This window comes from Centruroides sculpturatus, unplaced genomic scaffold, assembly GCF_000671375.1.
Source record: "Centruroides sculpturatus isolate CEXI.00-Female unplaced genomic scaffold, Cexi_2.0 scaffold875, whole genome shotgun sequence".
Lineage (NCBI taxonomy): Eukaryota > Metazoa > Arthropoda > Arachnida > Scorpiones > Buthidae > Centruroides > Centruroides sculpturatus.
In genome coordinates, this window is record NW_019385167.1 from 154,408 (window position 1) to 176,090 (window position 21,683).

The 21,683-nt window shown below is 29.7% G+C and overlaps 1 protein-coding gene across 1 annotated transcript; it reads right to left on the reverse strand.

Annotated features, from left to right (window-relative positions):
* Positions 1-7,088: 7,088 nt before the first annotated feature.
* Positions 7,089-18,601, reverse strand: LOC111635679 (ATP-dependent RNA helicase SUV3 homolog, mitochondrial-like). The gene is made up of 5 exons (XM_023380712.1): positions 18,260-18,601; positions 14,870-14,947; positions 13,019-13,126; positions 7,550-7,664; positions 7,089-7,472 (listed from the first exon to the last, which is right to left on the reverse strand). Exons 1-5 carry the CDS (start codon positions 18,504-18,506, stop codon positions 7,253-7,255), a joined length of 768 nt encoding a protein of 255 aa, XP_023236480.1. The 5' UTR covers positions 18,507-18,601; the 3' UTR covers positions 7,089-7,252.
* Positions 18,602-21,683: the final 3,082 nt, after the last annotated feature.

Here is a 21,683-nt window from a genome sequence, read left to right on the forward strand (position 1 = left end):
CCCCCGACTTAATTAAACGTATATATAATAAAATATATTAATTTAAAAAAATTAAAAAACTATTGGAGGTCGTTTTTGACATCAGAAACTAGCTTTAAATAACTTTATCGAAGTAAAATCCGTGCACTACTACTTTAGAACGATGAATGAAATTTGATAAAAAAACTCCCATTAAAAAACAATTAAGAGTTAATCGTGCGTCATTAAAGGTATATTAAAATCGCGATAAAATATTTTCGCGCGGGAAAAAATTTTTGAAAAAATTTGGAGACTTAAAAAACATCCAAAAAAAACAAAAATTTTTTCGGAGGGCCCAAATGCCCGAGTTTTATATAACGCTATGGAACTTTCCCGAGTTATCTCGGGTTTTAAAGATTGCAGCATTACTTCTTGCCGCCTGCGTATGGCTATGATTGGTCATCTATATTCAGCAAACCAAATCAAAAACGCAGTTAAGGAGACAAATTCCCTGACTTTTTGACAATTTTTGACAAATTCCCTGACTTTCCCTGACTTTTTCAAAAAATAATGAAAATCCCTGACTTTCCCTGATTTTCCCTGACTTTCCAGGTGCGTAGGAACCCTGTATTTTTTATACAGATCAGTCTGGAACCAAAGAAACAATTTTTCATAATTTATTCATGATTAAATCATTTATACATCACTAACCTTTATCTGCCAGTTTAAAACAATTTACCCGAAAGACAAGGCATTAAGGCAATTCTACAAAAGGGTCATATGCCAATGAATAGTTGCACATTACGAGGCACGTACCGACAGAGCGATATTACCTTGTTTGAACAAACAAACACTAGGGGGACTTTCTGAGGGAATGTGGTCCCAAATAGGTTATAGACACGTAGAAAACATTTGCAAAACTGCATTCTTATTGTGACGTTTTTGCCACCTTTTCTTCATTTTATGGTTTAAAAAGGTCATTCGAAGAAACCCATCGCCTATTTTTTACAATACTAATAACACACAAGGTTATTGTAACACTTGTTTCGGTATCTATGCCTTGAATTTAGTCTGACATGACACTTTCAACAAAATAAATAATAAAAATAAAAGAGTGATACAATACAAAAGAGCAAATATATTTACTGAATATGTAAAATATTACCTTTCCGATGTTTATCGACAGATGACTTGGTATAAATAAAATTGTGTACGTGTAAAATTGTTATTAAAGTTTTATATGTAATTTTTATTTTATTTACTTTACAGGTAACACGCAAGTAATTTGAAAAATTTAATGACAAAAATCTTTCCAGGTGACGTCGGTAGATGGTGCGACGGTTTACTTTGAATCACGTGGCGTATATCTCACTGTTTGTAGGAGTCACTTTGAATCTGTTCAGAGGGACGAAAATGGAGAAGGAACGTGAACTACCGCAAGACAATAGTGATTCAGAAAGTAAGTTTTGAAAGTAAATTATTATTTTTTTAAAATTAAGGTAAAGAATGGGGCCGTAAAACTAATTAGAAAGTGANAGAAAATATCTCTGTTAAATATTAAATACAAAACAATTTACTAACCTGTCGTTAATTTTTGAATTTATAGATAATTAAATTAATAAATAATGTTTTTACAAATATAAACCTCTGTAAGCTCGATAATTATATATTAGAGTCACACGATTGCCAGATTACATCAGACTGTTTTACTACCACTATTAATAATTAAATACAAGGTCAGGCAGAGAGTTGGGTCACATAACTGGCAACGCATTCACACAGTAAGAGGCGGTTGCAGGATTGAGTCCCATTCCAGGCTGATTCTTTCCTTTCAGAACCTTATAAATTAATTAATAAATGTTAATTTAATTATAATTATTAATTTTAATAAAAGATGGTGCCTAACGCCTACCTCTAGGCCCAAATTACTTTGTATTTAATTATTAATATTAGCAGTAATATAACGTGATCTAATCTGGCAAATCAGATTTCTAAGTGACTAAGGAATTTGGACTTTGCTTACGATGCATATTTATGTAATAATTAAATATTAAAAAGAAAGAACAAATAATTATAGCATAAAATTAACTGAAGATTTTATTTCTTAATTCTTAATGTTAATCTTATAATTAAATAATAATTTATGCTATCTTAAACATAGTTTTGTTTCATTGTTTATCATTATGATTTTCTTATGAAAATACAATTATAGAGAATTGAATCACTTCATCCATTCTATAAGTGCATAGCATTATTTTTAGAATAGAAAGTTATGACTATAAATGTTTCAAAAATAAAATTAATTACTTTTTAGAAAATTATTGCTAATTGTCATCATTTGTTAATAATCAGAATAATTGAAAAATTTCCAAAATATTTAGTAGTTATTGTAATGTTAACAAATATTTTTAACCTTTACCAAAATTTTAAAAACTTTCTATTCTAGATGTACAAATATACATCTCCTTATGTTGGTAATTTGTTCCAGGAGAGGTAACTCCGAATTTACCTGTCATTATGCTAAACCACAAATAACCATTCCCAGTTCTGTATTTTATTTATAAATGCATTTTTAATAATACATGGTTAATAAGGATCTATTTTAAGCTTACAAACAAATAAATTTTAGTTTTTAAAATATAGTACAGAAAAAAAGTAATCTAAATTTACGAATACATATGCGTACATACTTGTAAATATACGTGTTTACAATTTGGCGATGTTTACAGTACGTCGTGGACTCTTTATTTGTGAATGTGGTTTGCTCTAAGACATTATAAAATAAGATGATTTTGTAAGGTTAAATAACAAATACAGTTATTAAAATTACTTTGCGATAGTAGAAAATAAACTAATTTATGTTAAATTTACCAATATCGAGTGGTGCTGATGACGACGCCAAACGGTAGATATTGGAGCTACCGTGGAAAATGTCAATATTAAGCTCTTAAAGACCACTAAATAAGATGACAACACAGAATCACAGATGTTTTCATGTTTCGTTCTCTAGATTTATCATGATTATATTAACATTTACTCTAAATGTACGTATTTTAATACGATAGTATGTGCTTTTAATGCTTTTCTAGTGATATTAAGACTTCAATATTTGTGTAGACGTAAAGTCGAATAAAATGACTTAAACTTGATTTTTATTTTTCCATATATTTTTTTGACAAACGACGTATAATCAAGAACGACTTAACTTGAAACGATGTAACCTGAGGTATACATTGTATATAAAATAAACAGCAATACAGAAAGATATTGAGATTTGTCAATATATTTGATAAATAAGAGCATGCATGCTTTGTACATGCATGTGTTTTTTCTTAGATGCTATAATGTCAAAACCTCAATATAAACATGATTTGAGTTCAAGTGGATGAAATTAAGGTTGTCTGATAATGCATATTTTATAAGCACTTTTAAAAATTTTAATTTTATGATTTTTACTATATATTTTGGAATAAAAATAAGTGTTTTGTAAATTTTATAGCTTGTTTGCATGATTGCAAATGCTATTCTTTTCCAAATGATCTATACTCCTTTTCTGCTATCTGTGCAATGAATCTTTATTAAGCATGCAACATTCACATGATAAATAATAAATAAATAAATATATATCATTCTACCATAATATTATACCTAAATATTTATTACTTTTTATATAAAACAATATAAAATTGATTAAATATTTTAAAAGTTTATAAATATTTAAATTACAATATAATTTACCTGCTCCTTGTAAAATATCACTGAAAATTATATGTAAATCTGCAGGTAGCGTTTCCGATTCCATACAAAATTTTCGAAAACTGATGAATACCTGATGAAATAACCTAACTAAAAGTTAAAAATAAATTTAGTTTAAACATTAAAAATTAAATTAAAAGAAAATATCTCTGTTAAATATTAAATACAAAACAATTTACTAACCTGTCGTTAATTTTTGAATTTATAGATAATTAAATTAATAAATAATGTTTTTACAAATATAAACCTCTGTAAGCTCGATAATTATATATTAGAGTCACACGATTGCCAGATTACATCAGACTGTTTTACTACCACTATTAATAATTAAATACAAGGTCAGGCAGAGAGTTGGGTCACATAACTGGCAACGCATTCACACAGTAAGAGGCGGTTGCAGGATTGAGTCCCATTCCAGGCTGATTCTTTCCTTTCAGAACCTTATAAATTAATTAATAAATGTTAATTTAATTATAATTATTAATTTTAATAAAAGATGGTGCCTAACGCCTACCTCTAGGCCCAAATTACTTTGTATTTAATTATTAATATTAGCAGTAATATAACGTGATCTAATCTGGCAAATCAGATTTCTAAGTGACTAAGGAATTTGGACTTTGCTTACGATGCATATTTATGTAATAATTAAATATTAAAAAGAAAGAACAAATAATTATAGCATAAAATTAACTGAAGATTTTATTTCTTAATTCTTAATGTTAATCTTATAATTAAATAATAATTTATGCTATCTTAAACATAGTTTTGTTTCATTGTTTATCATTATGATTTTCTTATGAAAATACAATTATAGAGAATTGAATCACTTCATCCATTCTATAAGTGCATAGCATTATTTTTAGAATAGAAAGTTATGATAGAAGAACAATTAATAAAAGAACAATTTCATTACATTAAATCAATAAGTTAAATCTTTAATAAACCAGCATACTTCTCAGTGTTCCCATTAAAATGTTATCTAGCTATAGTCTGTTATTTAATTAAGAGTTTGAAAGAATTTTCCGTATATATAATTTTCATAAACTATTTCTCCAGCCTGTGACTTACAGCCAAAAATTCGATTTGGCCCCAAACCGAAAGAAGTTGGACCATCCTAATCTAAATAATAATTTGAATTATGTTTGTTAATATAACTCGAGAAAAATTTAACAGAAAGCAAGCAATTATTTATTCTGACATCATCACAATGCCGAGCTGCAATTTTTAATTATCTTCTTAATTTATTTAATATAGAATATATGTTCTCTATATCAAATTATTAGTGTCTTGCTGCTGTACGTCATACTTTTCTTGATGACAAGAGTCGTGACGGTCATCTATCTAATACCTTTCGAGGAAAAGTTTTTGAATTAAAATAATGAGACTTCCGGTTTGCATCGGAAATTTTTATATAGTTAATCGGGGCCTCCTGCTCCTAATCTTTCCATATCTGCTCTCGGCTTTCATCTATCTAACGCCATTCTTGAAATTAAGGAAGGAGAGGCAAACAGACAGACGACAGTGGTAATTCTCCCTAAAATATTTCTTCTATTTCTCAAATATAATTTTTAAAATTTTGCACTAACGATACATTTGAAGTAGCAGCATTCTTAAAGTTTTAATTAAATTGTGTGTTTTTTAATAGATTTCTGTGGAAAATATTTTCACAATTCAAAACCAAAAAATTTTGCTGAAACAGTTATGTAACAGCACAAACATTACAGTAAAAGTAAATAATTAAACATTATAAAAATTTATATATTATAATTTTAATTTTTCCAATAGCATAAATATTTCANCGGAGGGCCCAAATGCCCGAGTTTTATATAACGCTATGGAACTTTCCCGAGTTATCTCGGGTTTTAAAGATTGCAGCATTACTTCTTGCCGCCTGCGTATGGCTATGATTGGTCATCTATATTCAGCAAACCAAATCAAAAACGCAGTTAAGGAGACAAATTCCCTGACTTTTTGACAATTTTCGACAAATTCGCTGACTTTTTGACAATTTTTGACAAATTCCCTGACTTTCCCTGACTTTTTCAAAAAATAATGAAAATCCCTGACTTTCCCTGATTTTCCCTGACTTTCCAGGTGCGTAGGAACCCTGGATATAATTTGTATTTAATATTATTGTTACATTAAAATGTTCATCACTTAGTAAATATTTGTCAGCCTAAAGTAGCAATGGCACAATTTAGTAGTTTATGCCTTTGTCCAGTAAATGCCACTTATTGCTGTAGATAAACAGTACACTCTGCTTATTGTAATTACAATATTGTTATCAGTCCTTTAATGTTATCAAAGTTAGCAGGTCCCAAAACAAGTTAAAATACACTTATGAACTAGGCTTGTGATCAGCATTTGGTTGTTGTTATTTTTTGGGGTAATTAGACATTTTTAAGTTCTCTTTTTGTAGTATCAGCCTCTTGTTGTATAATGCACAATTGTTATCAATTATCATTACCAATTTTAACCAGTGCTTTATCATTACCAATTTTAACCAGTGCTTTACACATTAAATACTAATTGTTTTAATCTTTATTTATTCATAGTACAATAGTTTAAATTACCGTATATTTCTGCAGATAAGAAGAGGTATAAATTTTTGTCAAAGTTTTATTGTTTTAGCATATATCTGTCCTATAGGATGACCTCCAAACTATCAACGGCCTATGAATTTAGTTTAGATCAGCGATCAGCATATGAATAATAATACTGTATAGCGTATACGGAATTATGTCCTATTTGTAATTTTTTGAACGAACAAATTTTATTTTCTTGAATTCGTCAGCACTGCCTTGCAATCGTTGCAAACATTCGCACTGATTCGGGCATTCGGGTAATGACTTTGACTATTCACATAAAAGTCGTATGGTCTATTATATTTTGTGGACATACCCTACCCTCTACTAGTAAATAATTACGGTTTGTCCGTTTTTTTATAATGGTTTTAACTTATGTAAATTTCAATCTAATTTTTTTTGTATCCGTTCTATAAGACGATCCCAAATTTTGGGGGCCATTTTTTATGATTCAACTATCGTCTTATCTGCGGAAATATACGTTACTTCATTAAATTACATTTCTTACTTCAATTATGCCTACATGCTAGCAGGTTTTAAACAGTAGTAAGTAAGTAATATTGAATGAATTCCATATTAATTATAACACTACTACTTCAACTACTATATAACATCGGCTATAAATTGGTAATGATAATTATAAATTTGACCCTAGAGGGAAGCATTTTATATATATAATCCAATGTTATATGACAGTTGAAGTAGTGTTATTGTAAGGTATTGAGTTTCATAAGATGTTTATATTTATATTGCATATACATTTAAAAATTTTCACATCATACAATTAATTGCTTTAACATGTCCTTTTAATAGCGGAACCAATAAAACCAGAATTTTTATTCATTAAAAACTTATTTTCTTATTTTGCTTAATGTCATCAGTTAGTTATTGTTATTGGTATAGGCAAGTCTCAAAGTAATTACAATAAATGGATTCTACTATATTTATTAGACTTACATTAAAGTTAAAAAGAACATTCTATAGAGATAACAAAATTTACTAACCCTTTCATTTGTTTTATGAAAAACTTCAACTGCTAATAATTTCAATGGACCACAATATACACCAGATTTTGCCATTGAGAACCTTTCTAAAGCATGATAAGTTTTTCCACTATTAGTTGGTCCAGCGTGAAATATTATTTTTCTATTTATTGCTCTTGCCTCAGGATACCTAACAATAAACTATATATATATAAAGTTCTGCAATATACCTTACATTATTAAATTTATATGTATTTATGTAATTACCAGTTTGCAGGTAAACGGAGATCACTAATTTTCTTTAATTCTTCCATACATTCCAAATGAGGAAACACTCGTCTGGCATGTTGCAAGAAAAAGGGAAATAAATCATCGACATGACCTAGTACGAAACAAATTTTAGTCATTCCTCTATAGAAATTAAGTAGATTAAAAAATATATATAAAATAAAACAAGGAGAAAATAAATTCAATATAATTTTTATAGCTACAAATATGAACTTTTTAAATTAAAATGTATGCTTTTATATTATTGATTATTTAAAATAAATTTCCTTATTCATGAGTTAAAGTATGTTTAATCTTTGCAATACGACAGCCGAAACTAGTATATTATTGCATTTATTACATTATAAATATATACAAATTGAGTGATAATAAATAACTATTAGGCGTGTCTTTGAAAAAAAGACATTTAAGTGATATATTAGCTTATTCCAAAAAAGAAAGAAAATGATGTTTTACTGAAGAAAAAGCTGTACTTGATGCAAACCATTTAACTTTGTATGCTGTGAGATAGCAATTTAGTATGGCAGTGAAGTACCTTCAGATAAGACTATTTATCAGTGGTTGCAACATTTTAAAAGGAAAACCACTGGGAGGAATAACATCAGAAGATAACATGGAACAAATTCAAGTTTCTTGCACTTGAAGCCACAAAAGAAATTAGTGTGATGCACTTTGGAGTTGCAGATTATTATAGCAATGCCAGCGTGACTATTATACTGCTATTGTGGATGTGGAGAAGTAATAGAATACTGATTGGACATTTGCAGAGCCATGAAGAGAGCACATATCAAAATGTACTAAATGCAAAAAAAAGAAAAACTTGAAAGTATGTCCTTTCATTTCATCTCATAAAATTTAAGTGAAATTTCTAATGTATCATTTATCAAACTGTATATGAAATCTCAGAGTTATTTTGTAAAGACCCTATATATTTTACCTGACAACATGTAATAAGTCGTAAGACAATGCAAAGAGCAAACAAGTGTTTTTGGATCTTTTTCCAAATCGTAAAACATTGAACATTGTTTCCATAAGATTAGATCTTTTGGAAATAAATGAAAAATACTCTGTTTGTATTGAGGTACACTGCAGTAACAATTGCTTATTTCATGTTTTTTTTTTTTCATTCTTCCAAAATCTATGTCAAATCAATGAGAATGGCAAATGGAAACAAAACAAATACATAGGCTGCATTTATGCAGACAAGAGAGAAAAACTGGCAAAAGAGAACTTTTGGAATCAGAATTTGCACTTGCAATGCTGTTTATGTAGGAGAGGGAGATGGAGTTCTCATGCATTACATGCAAGAAATGCACGAGTTTCCCTCATTCCCAAAAGTCTGACCTGTTGAACTATCTTGCATATTTTTCTCCTCTGCCGAGTTGGCACACGTGCAATACTTCAGCAGCTTTGCTTCCATGCAACATCAACAATAAAATGTGATGAGGGAGCCAGCCAGCAATCTGTCAAATATGAATAAAATGGCCAGGGAAGTCATGAAAAAATACAGTGTGTCCATAAATAAAAGAAAGGCAATGTCAATAGAGTATAGTAGAACCTTGCTTAATGAGCATAATTCGTTCCAGAATCTTACTTTTAATGCGAAACACTCGTTAAGCGAAACAATTTTTCCCATATAAATTAATGTAAAATATGATAATGTGGTCCATGCCGAAAAAAATACTCAAATATTTTAAGTATAACGCTTATTCAAAGAAAATTATACAACATACATTGTTAAGAAGCATGAATTATCATCTTTTCTTCTAGTGTGGAATGAACCAACCTGGAATGCGAATTTGATTTGCAGACTACTAAAAAAAATCTAAATTTAATTTGGAATTGGTCATTAAATTTAATACAAGATAGCAGCATAACTGTCTACCTCTAGTCAAATTATTTAATTTCTAATATTTAATTATAACCTTTACATAGCCCAAGAATATGGCATATCGTTTGGTATGTTTATTATATAACGGGCTATGATTGTTGATGTTTATATGTAATATGTGTGAATACAACTTAGGAAAAATGTGTGATCACAAGCGACACTAAGATACTCATGGAATGAGTGCTAAACACAAACTGATGGAGCATGCGCACAATCCGAGACTTCCCTCTTCTCGTCACTCGTTAAGAGAGTCATTTTTTTTACAATTTGTTTTGCTCGTTATGCGAGGTTTCACTGTAGTTTCATTTATTTTTCATTAAATTTATTTTGCTGTAAAATTCACCAGAATTTTCCTTCTCACTTTTGCATAAATGCAACTAGAGAGAACTCCTGTAGGCATGAGACCCTGGTTCTTTTGGTTTTCCCTCTTTTCTTACATTTCTCATGTCTAAATTCTCAGATATTTTAAAAATGATTTCATTCATATATCATCATAATTTATGACAACTATTTAAAATACTAGATATGAAAAAATCATATAAATTATTTATATTTTAGTAACATAAAAAAACATTTATAACAGATTTATTATTTATAACCTGATTTAAAAAAAAAAAAACATATAAAAACTTTCCGGACTGGAAAAATCAAAAATCAACAGTAAAATGTAAAAACAGAAGTATTTTAATATTAAAGAAACCAAAAACTTCAGCAAAAACGATAAGTATTTAATGATAAACAAACATTTTCAATAATTTTAGCCATCCTCATCAGGTTAAATATATTTGAAAAATAACACAGATAAATTGAATGTCGTAATTTAAAGGAAGATTGCATTCTTTTTTGAACACATTTAAGCTGATGATGATAGCTAAAGTTATTGAAAATGTTTATCATTAAATATTTTTTGATTTTTGCTGGAGTTTTTGGCATTTTTTGTTTCTGTGTTGTTTATATGAAGTATTTTAATGATTGAACTTACCAATTTATTATAATTTTGTATTAACAGAAACATTTTCTTTATCAGTCATGTTCTTTGCATTTTATTTATTAGTATTTTATTATTATTACTAATGCATAACTTAAAATCACCATCTTTGCTAAAATTTTTACAATTTACAGAATTTCATGTTGTTACAAAATGCTAATTTTTACAATTCACCTACTCTAAATTATTGAATGTTATTAATACAATTAACTTGTACAATAGACTCTCATGAATTTGAATTTGTACAAACGAATTTCCTCTTAATTTGAACTGGATACTAGTCTTCGTCTGATTCCTCGGTAATTCTCTCATTAATTCAAACTTGACTGTACTGTTTATTTGAATCAAAAGCATGTGCTACTAGATTATCATCATCTTCCCTTTTTTTTGAAATTTAAAGGTCAAATTTTACATTAATAAATTCAAAAATAAATTAATTAAAATTTTAAAACATTTCAAATCAGTTGGCACATGGCAGTTTACAGTTACCCTGTGGTGCTTGCTCATCGTGGCTTCTCTTGGGCAACACGGAGCCTTTCTTTTTCTATTTCTCATCGATAAAACATTACTCTGCTTGCCATGTGGTTAACGTTAATGTGTCGTTAAAATCATTTTTGTTTTTCATTCTATACCATCCAGAAATGTTCTCCTTTTAATTAAGTCCATCTGAGTTCAAATTAATGAGAGTCTACTGTATATTAATTTCACCTTTCTGAATTCTCATAACAATATTTTAATGTTCTCTTCATAACGATATTCTATTTATGTTGAACATCTTATGTACTCAGTAAAAATCAAGTAATACTTTTATATTTTTTATTGTCCACAAAATTAAAAAGTCTAAACTTGTGTTAACTTTTTAATTAAAATCAATAAGATTTATGATTCAATTTCTGATAAATTCAATCATATAATAATAAAATATATCAAAAACTTATCCAGCTGTTATAAAGTTTCGCAGGGTTTTACATATTATTGTTTTTTAAATAAATATGATCACATAATATATATATTATATGATTACAAACTACAAATTTTCATAGTTATTAATTTTTTAAAATCAGAGTAACAAATAAAATATCATTCAAAAAATTTTAATGAATAGTTCTATAAATGTTTCAAAAATAAAATTAATTACTTTTTAGAAAATTATTGCTAATTGTCATCATTTGTTAATAATCAGAATAATTGAAAAATTTCCAAAATATTTAGTAGTTATTGTAATGTTAACAAATATTTTTAACCTTTACCAAAATTTTAAAAACTTTCTATTCTAGATGTACAAATATACATCTCCTTATGTTGGTAATTTGTTCCAGGAGAGGTAACTCCGAATTTACCTGTCATTATGCTAAACCACAAATAACCATTCCCAGTTCTGTATTTTATTTATAAATGCATTTTTAATAATACATGGTTAATAAGGATCTATTTTAAGCTTACAAACAAATAAATTTTAGTTTTTAAAATATAGTACAGAAAAAAAGTAATCTAAATTTACGAATACATATGCGTACATACTTGTAAATATACGTGTTTACAATTTGGCGATGTTTACAGTACGTCGTGGACTCTTTATTTGTGAATGTGGTTTGCTCTAAGACATTATAAAATAAGATGATTTTGTAAGGTTAAATAACAAATACAGTTATTAAAATTACTTTGCGATAGTAGAAAATAAACTAATTTATGTTAAATTTACCAATATCGAGTGGTGCTGATGACGACGCCAAACGGTAGATATTGGAGCTACCGTGGAAAATGTCAATATTAAGCTCTTAAAGACCACTAAATAAGATGACAACACAGAATCACAGATGTTTTCATGTTTCGTTCTCTAGATTTATCATGATTATATTAACATTTACTCTAAATGTACGTATTTTAATACGATAGTATGTGCTTTTAATGCTTTTCTAGTGATATTAAGACTTCAATATTTGTGTAGACGTAAAGTCGAATAAAATGACTTAAACTTGATTTTTATTTTTCCATATATTTTTTTGACAAACGACGTATAATCAAGAACGACTTAACTTGAAACGATGTAACCTGAGGTATACATTGTATATAAAATAAACAGCAATACAGAAAGATATTGAGATTTGTCAATATATTTGATAAATAAGAGCATGCATGCTTTGTACATGCATGTGTTTTTTCTTAGATGCTATAATGTCAAAACCTCAATATAAACATGATTTGAGTTCAAGTGGATGAAATTAAGGTTGTCTGATAATGCATATTTTATAAGCACTTTTAAAAATTTTAATTTTATGATTTTTACTATATATTTTGGAATAAAAATAAGTGTTTTGTAAATTTTATAGCTTGTTTGCATGATTGCAAATGCTATTCTTTTCCAAATGATCTATACTCCTTTTCTGCTATCTGTGCAATGAATCTTTATTAAGCATGCAACATTCACATGATAAATAATAAATAAATAAATATATATCATTCTACCATAATATTATACCTAAATATTTATTACTTTTTATATAAAACAATATAAAATTGATTAAATATTTTAAAAGTTTATAAATATTTAAATTACAATATAATTTACCTGCTCCTTGTAAAATATCACTGAAAATTATATGTAAATCTGCAGGTAGCGTTTCCGATTCCATACAAAATTTTCGAAAACTGATGAATACCTGATGAAATAACCTAACTAAAAGTTAAAAATAAATTTAGTTTAAACATTAAAAATTAAATTAAAAGAAAATATCTCTGTTAAATATTAAATACAAAACAATTTACTAACCTGTCGTTAATTTTTGAATTTATAGATAATTAAATTAATAAATAATGTTTTTACAAATATAAACCTCTGTAAGCTCGATAATTATATATTAGAGTCACACGATTGCCAGATTACATCAGACTGTTTTACTACCACTATTAATAATTAAATACAAGGTCAGGCAGAGAGTTGGGTCACATAACTGGCAACGCATTCACACAGTAAGAGGCGGTTGCAGGATTGAGTCCCATTCCAGGCTGATTCTTTCCTTTCAGAACCTTATAAATTAATTAATAAATGTTAATTTAATTATAATTATTAATTTTAATAAAAGATGGTGCCTAACGCCTACCTCTAGGCCCAAATTACTTTGTATTTAATTATTAATATTAGCAGTAATATAACGTGATCTAATCTGGCAAATCAGATTTCTAAGTGACTAAGGAATTTGGACTTTGCTTACGATGCATATTTATGTAATAATTAAATATTAAAAAGAAAGAACAAATAATTATAGCATAAAATTAACTGAAGATTTTATTTCTTAATTCTTAATGTTAATCTTATAATTAAATAATAATTTATGCTATCTTAAACATAGTTTTGTTTCATTGTTTATCATTATGATTTTCTTATGAAAATACAATTATAGAGAATTGAATCACTTCATCCATTCTATAAGTGCATAGCATTATTTTTAGAATAGAAAGTTATGATAGAAGAACAATTAATAAAAGAACAATTTCATTACATTAAATCAATAAGTTAAATCTTTAATAAACCAGCATACTTCTCAGTGTTCCCATTAAAATGTTATCTAGCTATAGTCTGTTATTTAATTAAGAGTTTGAAAGAATTTTCCGTATATATAATTTTCATAAACTATTTCTCCAGCCTGTGACTTACAGCCAAAAATTCGATTTGGCCCCAAACCGAAAGAAGTTGGACCATCCTAATCTAAATAATAATTTGAATTATGTTTGTTAATATAACTCGAGAAAAATTTAACAGAAAGCAAGCAATTATTTATTCTGACATCATCACAATGCCGAGCTGCAATTTTTAATTATCTTCTTAATTTATTTAATATAGAATATATGTTCTCTATATCAAATTATTAGTGTCTTGCTGCTGTACGTCATACTTTTCTTGATGACAAGAGTCGTGACGGTCATCTATCTAATACCTTTCGAGGAAAAGTTTTTGAATTAAAATAATGAGACTTCCGGTTTGCATCGGAAATTTTTATATAGTTAATCGGGGCCTCCTGCTCCTAATCTTTCCATATCTGCTCTCGGCTTTCATCTATCTAACGCCATTCTTGAAATTAAGGAAGGAGAGGCAAACAGACAGACGACAGTGGTAATTCTCCCTAAAATATTTCTTCTATTTCTCAAATATAATTTTTAAAATTTTGCACTAACGATACATTTGAAGTAGCAGCATTCTTAAAGTTTTAATTAAATTGTGTGTTTTTTAATAGATTTCTGTGGAAAATATTTTCACAATTCAAAACCAAAAAATTTTGCTGAAACAGTTATGTAACAGCACAAACATTACAGTAAAAGTAAATAATTAAACATTATAAAAATTTATATATTATAATTTTAATTTTTCCAATAGCATAAATATTTCATATTTTTCATTAAAAAAATACTCAAACTGTTGTACCTTCTAATCCATTTTCTTCCGATAACTGTTTTACATGAGGCCGTTGAACGAATTGGTTAAGGACACTTAATAAATCATCTAAAAAAATTTATTAAAAATTATGAAGTAATTTATAAAATGAACAATTTAAATTTAATTAAAAATAATTTATTAAAATATAAAAATATGCTTTATTAAAAGATTTGATAAATAATAATAAAAATTATTCAATAATTGATAATTCAATAAAATTATTTTAATTAGAATTATCCATTTATTTCTCATAGTAGTTACTCCCTATCTAATACTTGGTATAAATTAAATTTTACCACAATGCTACCTCACTTGCGATAATATAAATGCTATATCATTTTAATATTGAGACATGTTTTCATTTTATGCAATAAAATATGCTTATTGCTATTAAATTATCTTAGAAGATAGACATAAGGAGTCACAAACATTTTCCTATCAAATTTGATTAAATTTAGAGCAACATTTTTCAAACTTTTTCAGTAAGTACCAATTCTGAAAAATTTGGCAGAATGGAACAAATTGAGTTTTGGATATCAGTAAAAATGAATTTCATAAATAAATAAAGATGAAATGAAAATGAATTATGTTTTGTTGTGTACTAAACCTCAATGAAACAATTTCAAACTGGGTTTTTGGCAATTACTGTGCAGAAATCAATACAGAACAGAAAATAAGATTGCATTATCCAGTTTGTTTTTTGTTTATGGTAAGTGCCCAAAAAGTGTAAATATTCATTAGCAATAGTGGTTTTTAAAAATGAATGAGATTGTTTTCTTTCAATTTAAGGGAAACATTCTTTCAAATAGCTACCGAGTTATTAGGATACAGTTATATATTAGGATACAGTTATAAAACTGTTTGATTTAATTACTCGATAAGCAAAAACGTTACGTTTTTCTTTTAGTCGAAGGGTCCACGTAAAATTATTTAAACACTTTCCTTTTGCATGATCTGGTTCGAAGCCACGGTGCCGTACTTGCGATCAAAAAGTACCAGGAACCGTTCGATAAAATGAAAGATTTAAACTTATTCACCAAAATTTATTTTGTCCCCTTTGAAGTAATTCTCTCCCACTACAATGCACTTATGTCAACATTTTTTCCAATCCTCCAAACACGCTTTGAAGTCGTTTTGCAAAGCCCCTTTGAGACTCACAGCAAATTTTCTTTTATGGCATCAGTCGATTCATTTGTTTGTTTGTTTATTAAGTTACAGTAACACAATGCTTGGGTGATCTGTCTAGGGCAAGGGTGGCTAACAGTTTTTGCCCCGGACCAAATTGGAAAGAAAACTTTTTTCATGGGCCAAACCAGAGGCTGCCCTAGGAAGATTTTGAGGTGGTGCGAGATCTCATTGTGGTGTCACCCCACCCATAGAGACTAAATTGTACATAGAGATTACAGATACATTTTTTACATTATCATGCTTTATCAACATTCTACGCTGTACTTACAAGATTTGTAATGGAGGGTTAACTCTAAATGCACAGTGAGTTATTGACTTTTTTTTTTATTTAGGCGTCAGAATTTTTCATTGAGCTATTTGGACGTAGATATAGATCAAGCAATCAAAAAGATTACAGGCATAAAGTTCTATAAATGATATGTGGATGACATAATTATACTATATGACCAAGAAATACAAAATTAGAAGAAATAGAAGAAAAAATAAACAAATTAAACAATAATATCAAATTCAAGGTAGAAAATGAAGCAAACACGGAAATAAATCACCTAGACGTTAAAATAATCAGAAAGGCAAACAAGATTGAATTCGAGCCATACACAAAACCATGCAATATCAGGAAAGTGATAAACTACAATTCAAACATTCCACAGTACATAAAAGAAAATATATTCATCATGGAGTATAAAAAAATCAAGAGCAGAACAAGCTCACTACAGAAGAAGAAAAAAACACCTCAACGAACTGCAAACTAAATTCCTATTAAACGGCTATCCAAAACGAATAATAAATAACTGGGAAAGTAAAATCAACAATAAAAGGCTGAAAAATAAACAAAACAAAGATAAAAACAGAGTAAGATACATATCCTTCCCCTACATTCGTGGCTTCTTTGAACAGGTAAACAAAAGTTTTGATAAAATAAATATAAAGCTAGCCCCAACCTATAACAACTTGCAAAAAAGAATCCAGAAGGCTGAACCTGGCATAAATAAACAACCAGACAAATACAACACTACCGAAGTCGTCTATGAAATACCTTGCACATACAAACTGCCAAAAGTACAGATTGGAGAAACAAAACAAAAATTAGAAACAAGATTAAAAGAACACATCGTGGACCTGAAGTATAATAGAATCAACTCTGTTTTTTACGAACATTGCACAACCCACAACTGCAAAATAGATAAGAATGATGTTATACACTAATACTACACAAGGAAAAAATTGATACAAAAGAAAATTCAAGGAAAGCTACGAAATTACTACGACAAAAATAATATTAACAAGAATCAAAGCATTGACATTCATAAAAACTGGCTACAATTATTAAAATAGAATGTTTATACAGTCGCAGGCGAGGCTGTGTGTGGCACTCGGGGAGTGAGATGTTACAAGTTACAAGGCATGCGGGGGAGGACATCAAGTCGGGGGGGAGGAAAGGGGAGTGGAAGTACGAAAGGGGAGTGGAAGTACGAAAGGTGCCTGACAGATACTGTATACACAAGATACAACCTATCTATGTAACAGACTGAAGAGGGCGAAAGCCCAAAATGCGTATCAGTATGAATTAAAAGTGGATGATGAAATTATATGCCAAGTGTTGATAAATGCACCAAGTCGTGACATTGAATTAGAAGAAACAAGAGGAAGATAAGGTTTCAACAAATAAATAAAATAATATTGAAAGATTAATCACGGGCTGCATAAATTCATTAGACAGGCCGTATGTTGTCCATGCCTGGTCTAGAGAAATGCCTTCCAGGAGGTCTTTTTTAAGAGTAACTGGCCCCTATTCAGGTGTTAAAGATGTGGAGAAAACCCAGACAACTCCACGCATTCAGCCCATCCCAGCCAGACACAAACCCACAACCAAACTCCCAGTGCTTCCGGTGGGCCCCTCAGTCGATTCAAAACGGTGACTACGAAGTGGAAATAGGATGATATTTCGAACACGTCTGACCGAATCAGAAGAGATAAGAGGAAAATTTTGGGGCAGAATATCCTATCAAAAATCATTTCTGAACCCTTAGTTGCTCTCTTTTTATAATGGAAATCGTCTAAAGCCCGATAGACTACTTCTTAGAGGAATAACCTTCTAATAATGCTATTAAAAATAACCTGGTTGACGTCTTTGAGGTTCAACCGTTCAGATTTTGGCATTCAGAACACAAAACAACGTTAACTTACCTTTCTTTAATTTGGTAGTTAATTCCTCGCCTATATTAATATCATCAGGATTGTTAGTAATTTTTAATGGAATTGGTACGAAAGGAGAATTTGAATTGTTTTGTGATTTTAAACGGACGGTCCCTAGCAATGGTCTGCTCCTCGCTATAAATATACTTTTATTCCATATTAAATGTGATAAATATCTTTTATTGACCCATTTATTAGTACAACATTTTAAACACTTATCTAATATTTTGTTCGCCATAATTTTAAAATATTTCAATCTGTTTCAAATTAGAAAACACCGGAATCCTAATAATCGTTTCAATTACTGCGAGCCGCCATATTGAATGTGCGCCATCTCGTCGATTTAATTAACTATGAATTTAAATAATAATATTTATTATATTTTTTTATTATTTAATAATTACAAATTGTAAATTTATATGTATAAATTTTAAAAGTTTTAAAAATAGTTTTTTTTTACTTTTTTCGTTCTGTGGTTACTAACAGAACCTATTTGACGGCCGGATGGGCGCGATGTCAAGGTGGCAGCCTACCACTCTGGGGGACACGGGTTCGAATCCGAACGTGTCGAATAATGAATCGCCAGGAATTTTTCGGAGGTGGTCCGTTCGGATGTGTCGGGCCTCGTCCCTCGCCACCCAGTCGCCCCATTGTGGGCCTGGCCGAATCCGTAATGGACTTGCAAAAACAATCCCTCTTAGTGCCCACAGGGCGGAGAGTTTAAAATAAAAACCCGGATTCGCCAGCAAGCATGCCTGCTCGATTTTTTAATAACTAACTTCATATGATACATTATACATAAACAAATTTTATTAATCTCCCTTAATATAAGTGAGAAAGGCCGTACATTGAAGCACGTGCTCTCCTTTTCGTTTCGGTTGCTCTTTTCCTAATCCCCAAGGAGGCCCCAAAAGAAAATTCATAACTTTTAGCCTGTTCTGCAAATATAAAAGAAACTAATGAACGATATTTATTCATTGACTCGTGCAACTTCGTCGTAAGTTGAGCATAATTCCATTCCTTGTTTTCGAAGCCAAGTTAGCCCATAGTGCAATGAGCGCAACCTTGCAGGAGCGCTGATCCGAATTGAATCATAGAGTTTGAAGTTCCTTCTTCTCTTTTTTATAGCTTATGCCTACCTTTTACATAATCTGCGGGCGCTGCTGAAAACAGTCCCTGTTTATAATAATGACAATACTAACTTTCTAGAGAAGTAGGAATATTAACAAATATTGACCGGACATTGAATATCAGAGTGTCGCTGTGGCCGAGAACGGCCGGCGACGGGTAAGAGGCGGGTATCCCTCGGACGAGACATTTTCCTTACAACACAGTATCTCCATATACTTATTAAAAGTTATCTTTTGGGGTGCTTTTAGGGTTTTCTGGCCTTTCGTTTTAGAGATGTTATGGCAGTTAATCGCCTGAATAATCAGGTGGCAATTTTACAAAACAATTGTGCATAAATTAATCAATTACATGCGAATTAAATATAGAACAGCACATTAAATATTAAAAATTTAATTAACATTATTAGCATGATCTCAGGTAAGTTAGTCCGTCCGTCTGGCCGTCCGCGTAACGGTATGCCAAAAACGGGCACTAGTGGCGCCCTAGCGATGATTTTAAATTAATAATAAATTATTTTTATTTGTAATACAAATTTATTATTGATATGAATTTATTATTTTTACCACGGAATGGTATAAATAATTATTATATGCCTTGCCTTGCCGTATTATATGCATAGATTAACCTCGCGCCGCACGTTTACAACATTCCGTGACTTACAAGTCAGTGAACGTCGCGCATTGACTCACGGGAAATTTGTTGAAAAAATGGCAGATACATTTAAAATCGAGGTTTACAACCGAAGGTAAATAAACAAATGAAACTATTTTAAAGTTTTTTAGAATGTTTAATAGATAGAAATATAGATCCGTATGACGCGATTGGGACTTTAACAGAGCTGTAGAACATATTGATGGGAACAAAAAAGTTAAAGGAAACGTGCCTCATGGGAATTTGTAAAGAATGCCCACTAAGGGACGTTCCGAGCTACTACTATTTTGATTTTTTATCATCAAAACATTACACATTTTTGGTAGGCAGCAACTAAGTCAGTTGCTGTATATCAAAAATACCACTTTGGCATAAGGGCCACCAATAAAAGAAAAATTCAACAATACGAAACAATTACATATGAAGTAGAATGNTGTGAGATGGTACCACGTGACACCTTCAACACGTTGGGAGTTGTAACACGAAAAACTCGAGACTAAGGCCCCAGGCTGTGAAAATTGGGCAAGGATACAAACGAGTACGAAGTATGCAAGTATGAAACTTTTCTTCATAAACCTGATTATTAAATCCAAACGAACTGCCGAATTATCGTGCTGTAAGCTTGATGCCGCTATTAAAGCAGCCGAGGTAGACAAATCAAGAATACTAGACGGCAAAAGTAATACTACAAACTCGAAAACGAACTAGAAATCTTCCAGACTTCAGGTGAAAAAACAGATAGCATCTGTCTTTTCTTAAATGCATTAAACACAATTCAATTTACAACAATTGAATCGGAAAGGGCATTCTCNAATATCCTGCATAGAGTTGCGTGCTTTTCTCGGCTACAGTTAAAAGAAATAGACCCACCCGTTAGCAATTCCAATATAATTGAAATGGGTTGATATAATGATAATGACAGTAATAAACCCAGAGCAAAAACGATTAGGAGTTAAAAGTTGAAATTTGGTACACAGTTAGGATACGCCATGAGAATGCAAACTATAAACGGGTTTTTTAAAAAATTCACCTGGCAGAATGGGGATAGACAGTTTAAAAAAATACCTTGAAAAAGTCGCTTTCTACTGTACTATTTTAGAAGTTATTTGGGTTTTTGCGAAATATCGAGCGTATTTCTATGCACATACGAAAATACTCTAATTAGCATCAAAAGAAATGAAAAAAGACAAACTATATAAACTAAATATAAACTAACCACTATAATATGATAGTGTTTACAGGTTAGAAGTACTGTACAAAATGATATACAGTAGAGCCTCGATTATCCGACTCAATTCTCAGACTTCTTTCTCAGCTCGCGTCCTGATTTTTGTTTGTTTGTTTGTTTGTTTTGATTAACTGTTAAGATGCTTGTAAAAGGCCAACCTGGCCACAGTGTCTTTTGAAAATAAAAAAAAAAAAAAATTAAATAAANGAGCTACTACTATTTTGATTTTTTATTACTAAAACATTACACATTTTTGGTAGGCAGCAACTAAGTCAGTTGCTGTATATCAAAAATACCACTTTGGCATAAGGGCCACAAATACAAGAAAAATTCCACAATACGAAACAATTACATATGAAGTAGAATGAAACGATTAAAACAAAGTCACTAGTCCAAGTAATGTAA

Bases quoted from the DNA above. Each gene is read 5' to 3' on its own strand.
- LOC111635679 (XM_023380712.1), bottom strand. From the start codon at position 18,506: ATGGCGAACAAAATATTAGATAAGTGTTTAAAATGTTGTACTAATAAA. The intron at 13,127-14,869 runs GTACAACAGTTT...TTTAACTTTTAG, and splicing joins GGAAGAAAATGGATTAGAAG to TTAGGTTATTTCATCAGGTA. The intron at 7,665-13,018 runs GTAAATTATATT...GTTTCGTACTAG, and splicing joins TGATATTTTACAAGGAGCAG to GTCATGTCGATGATTTATTT.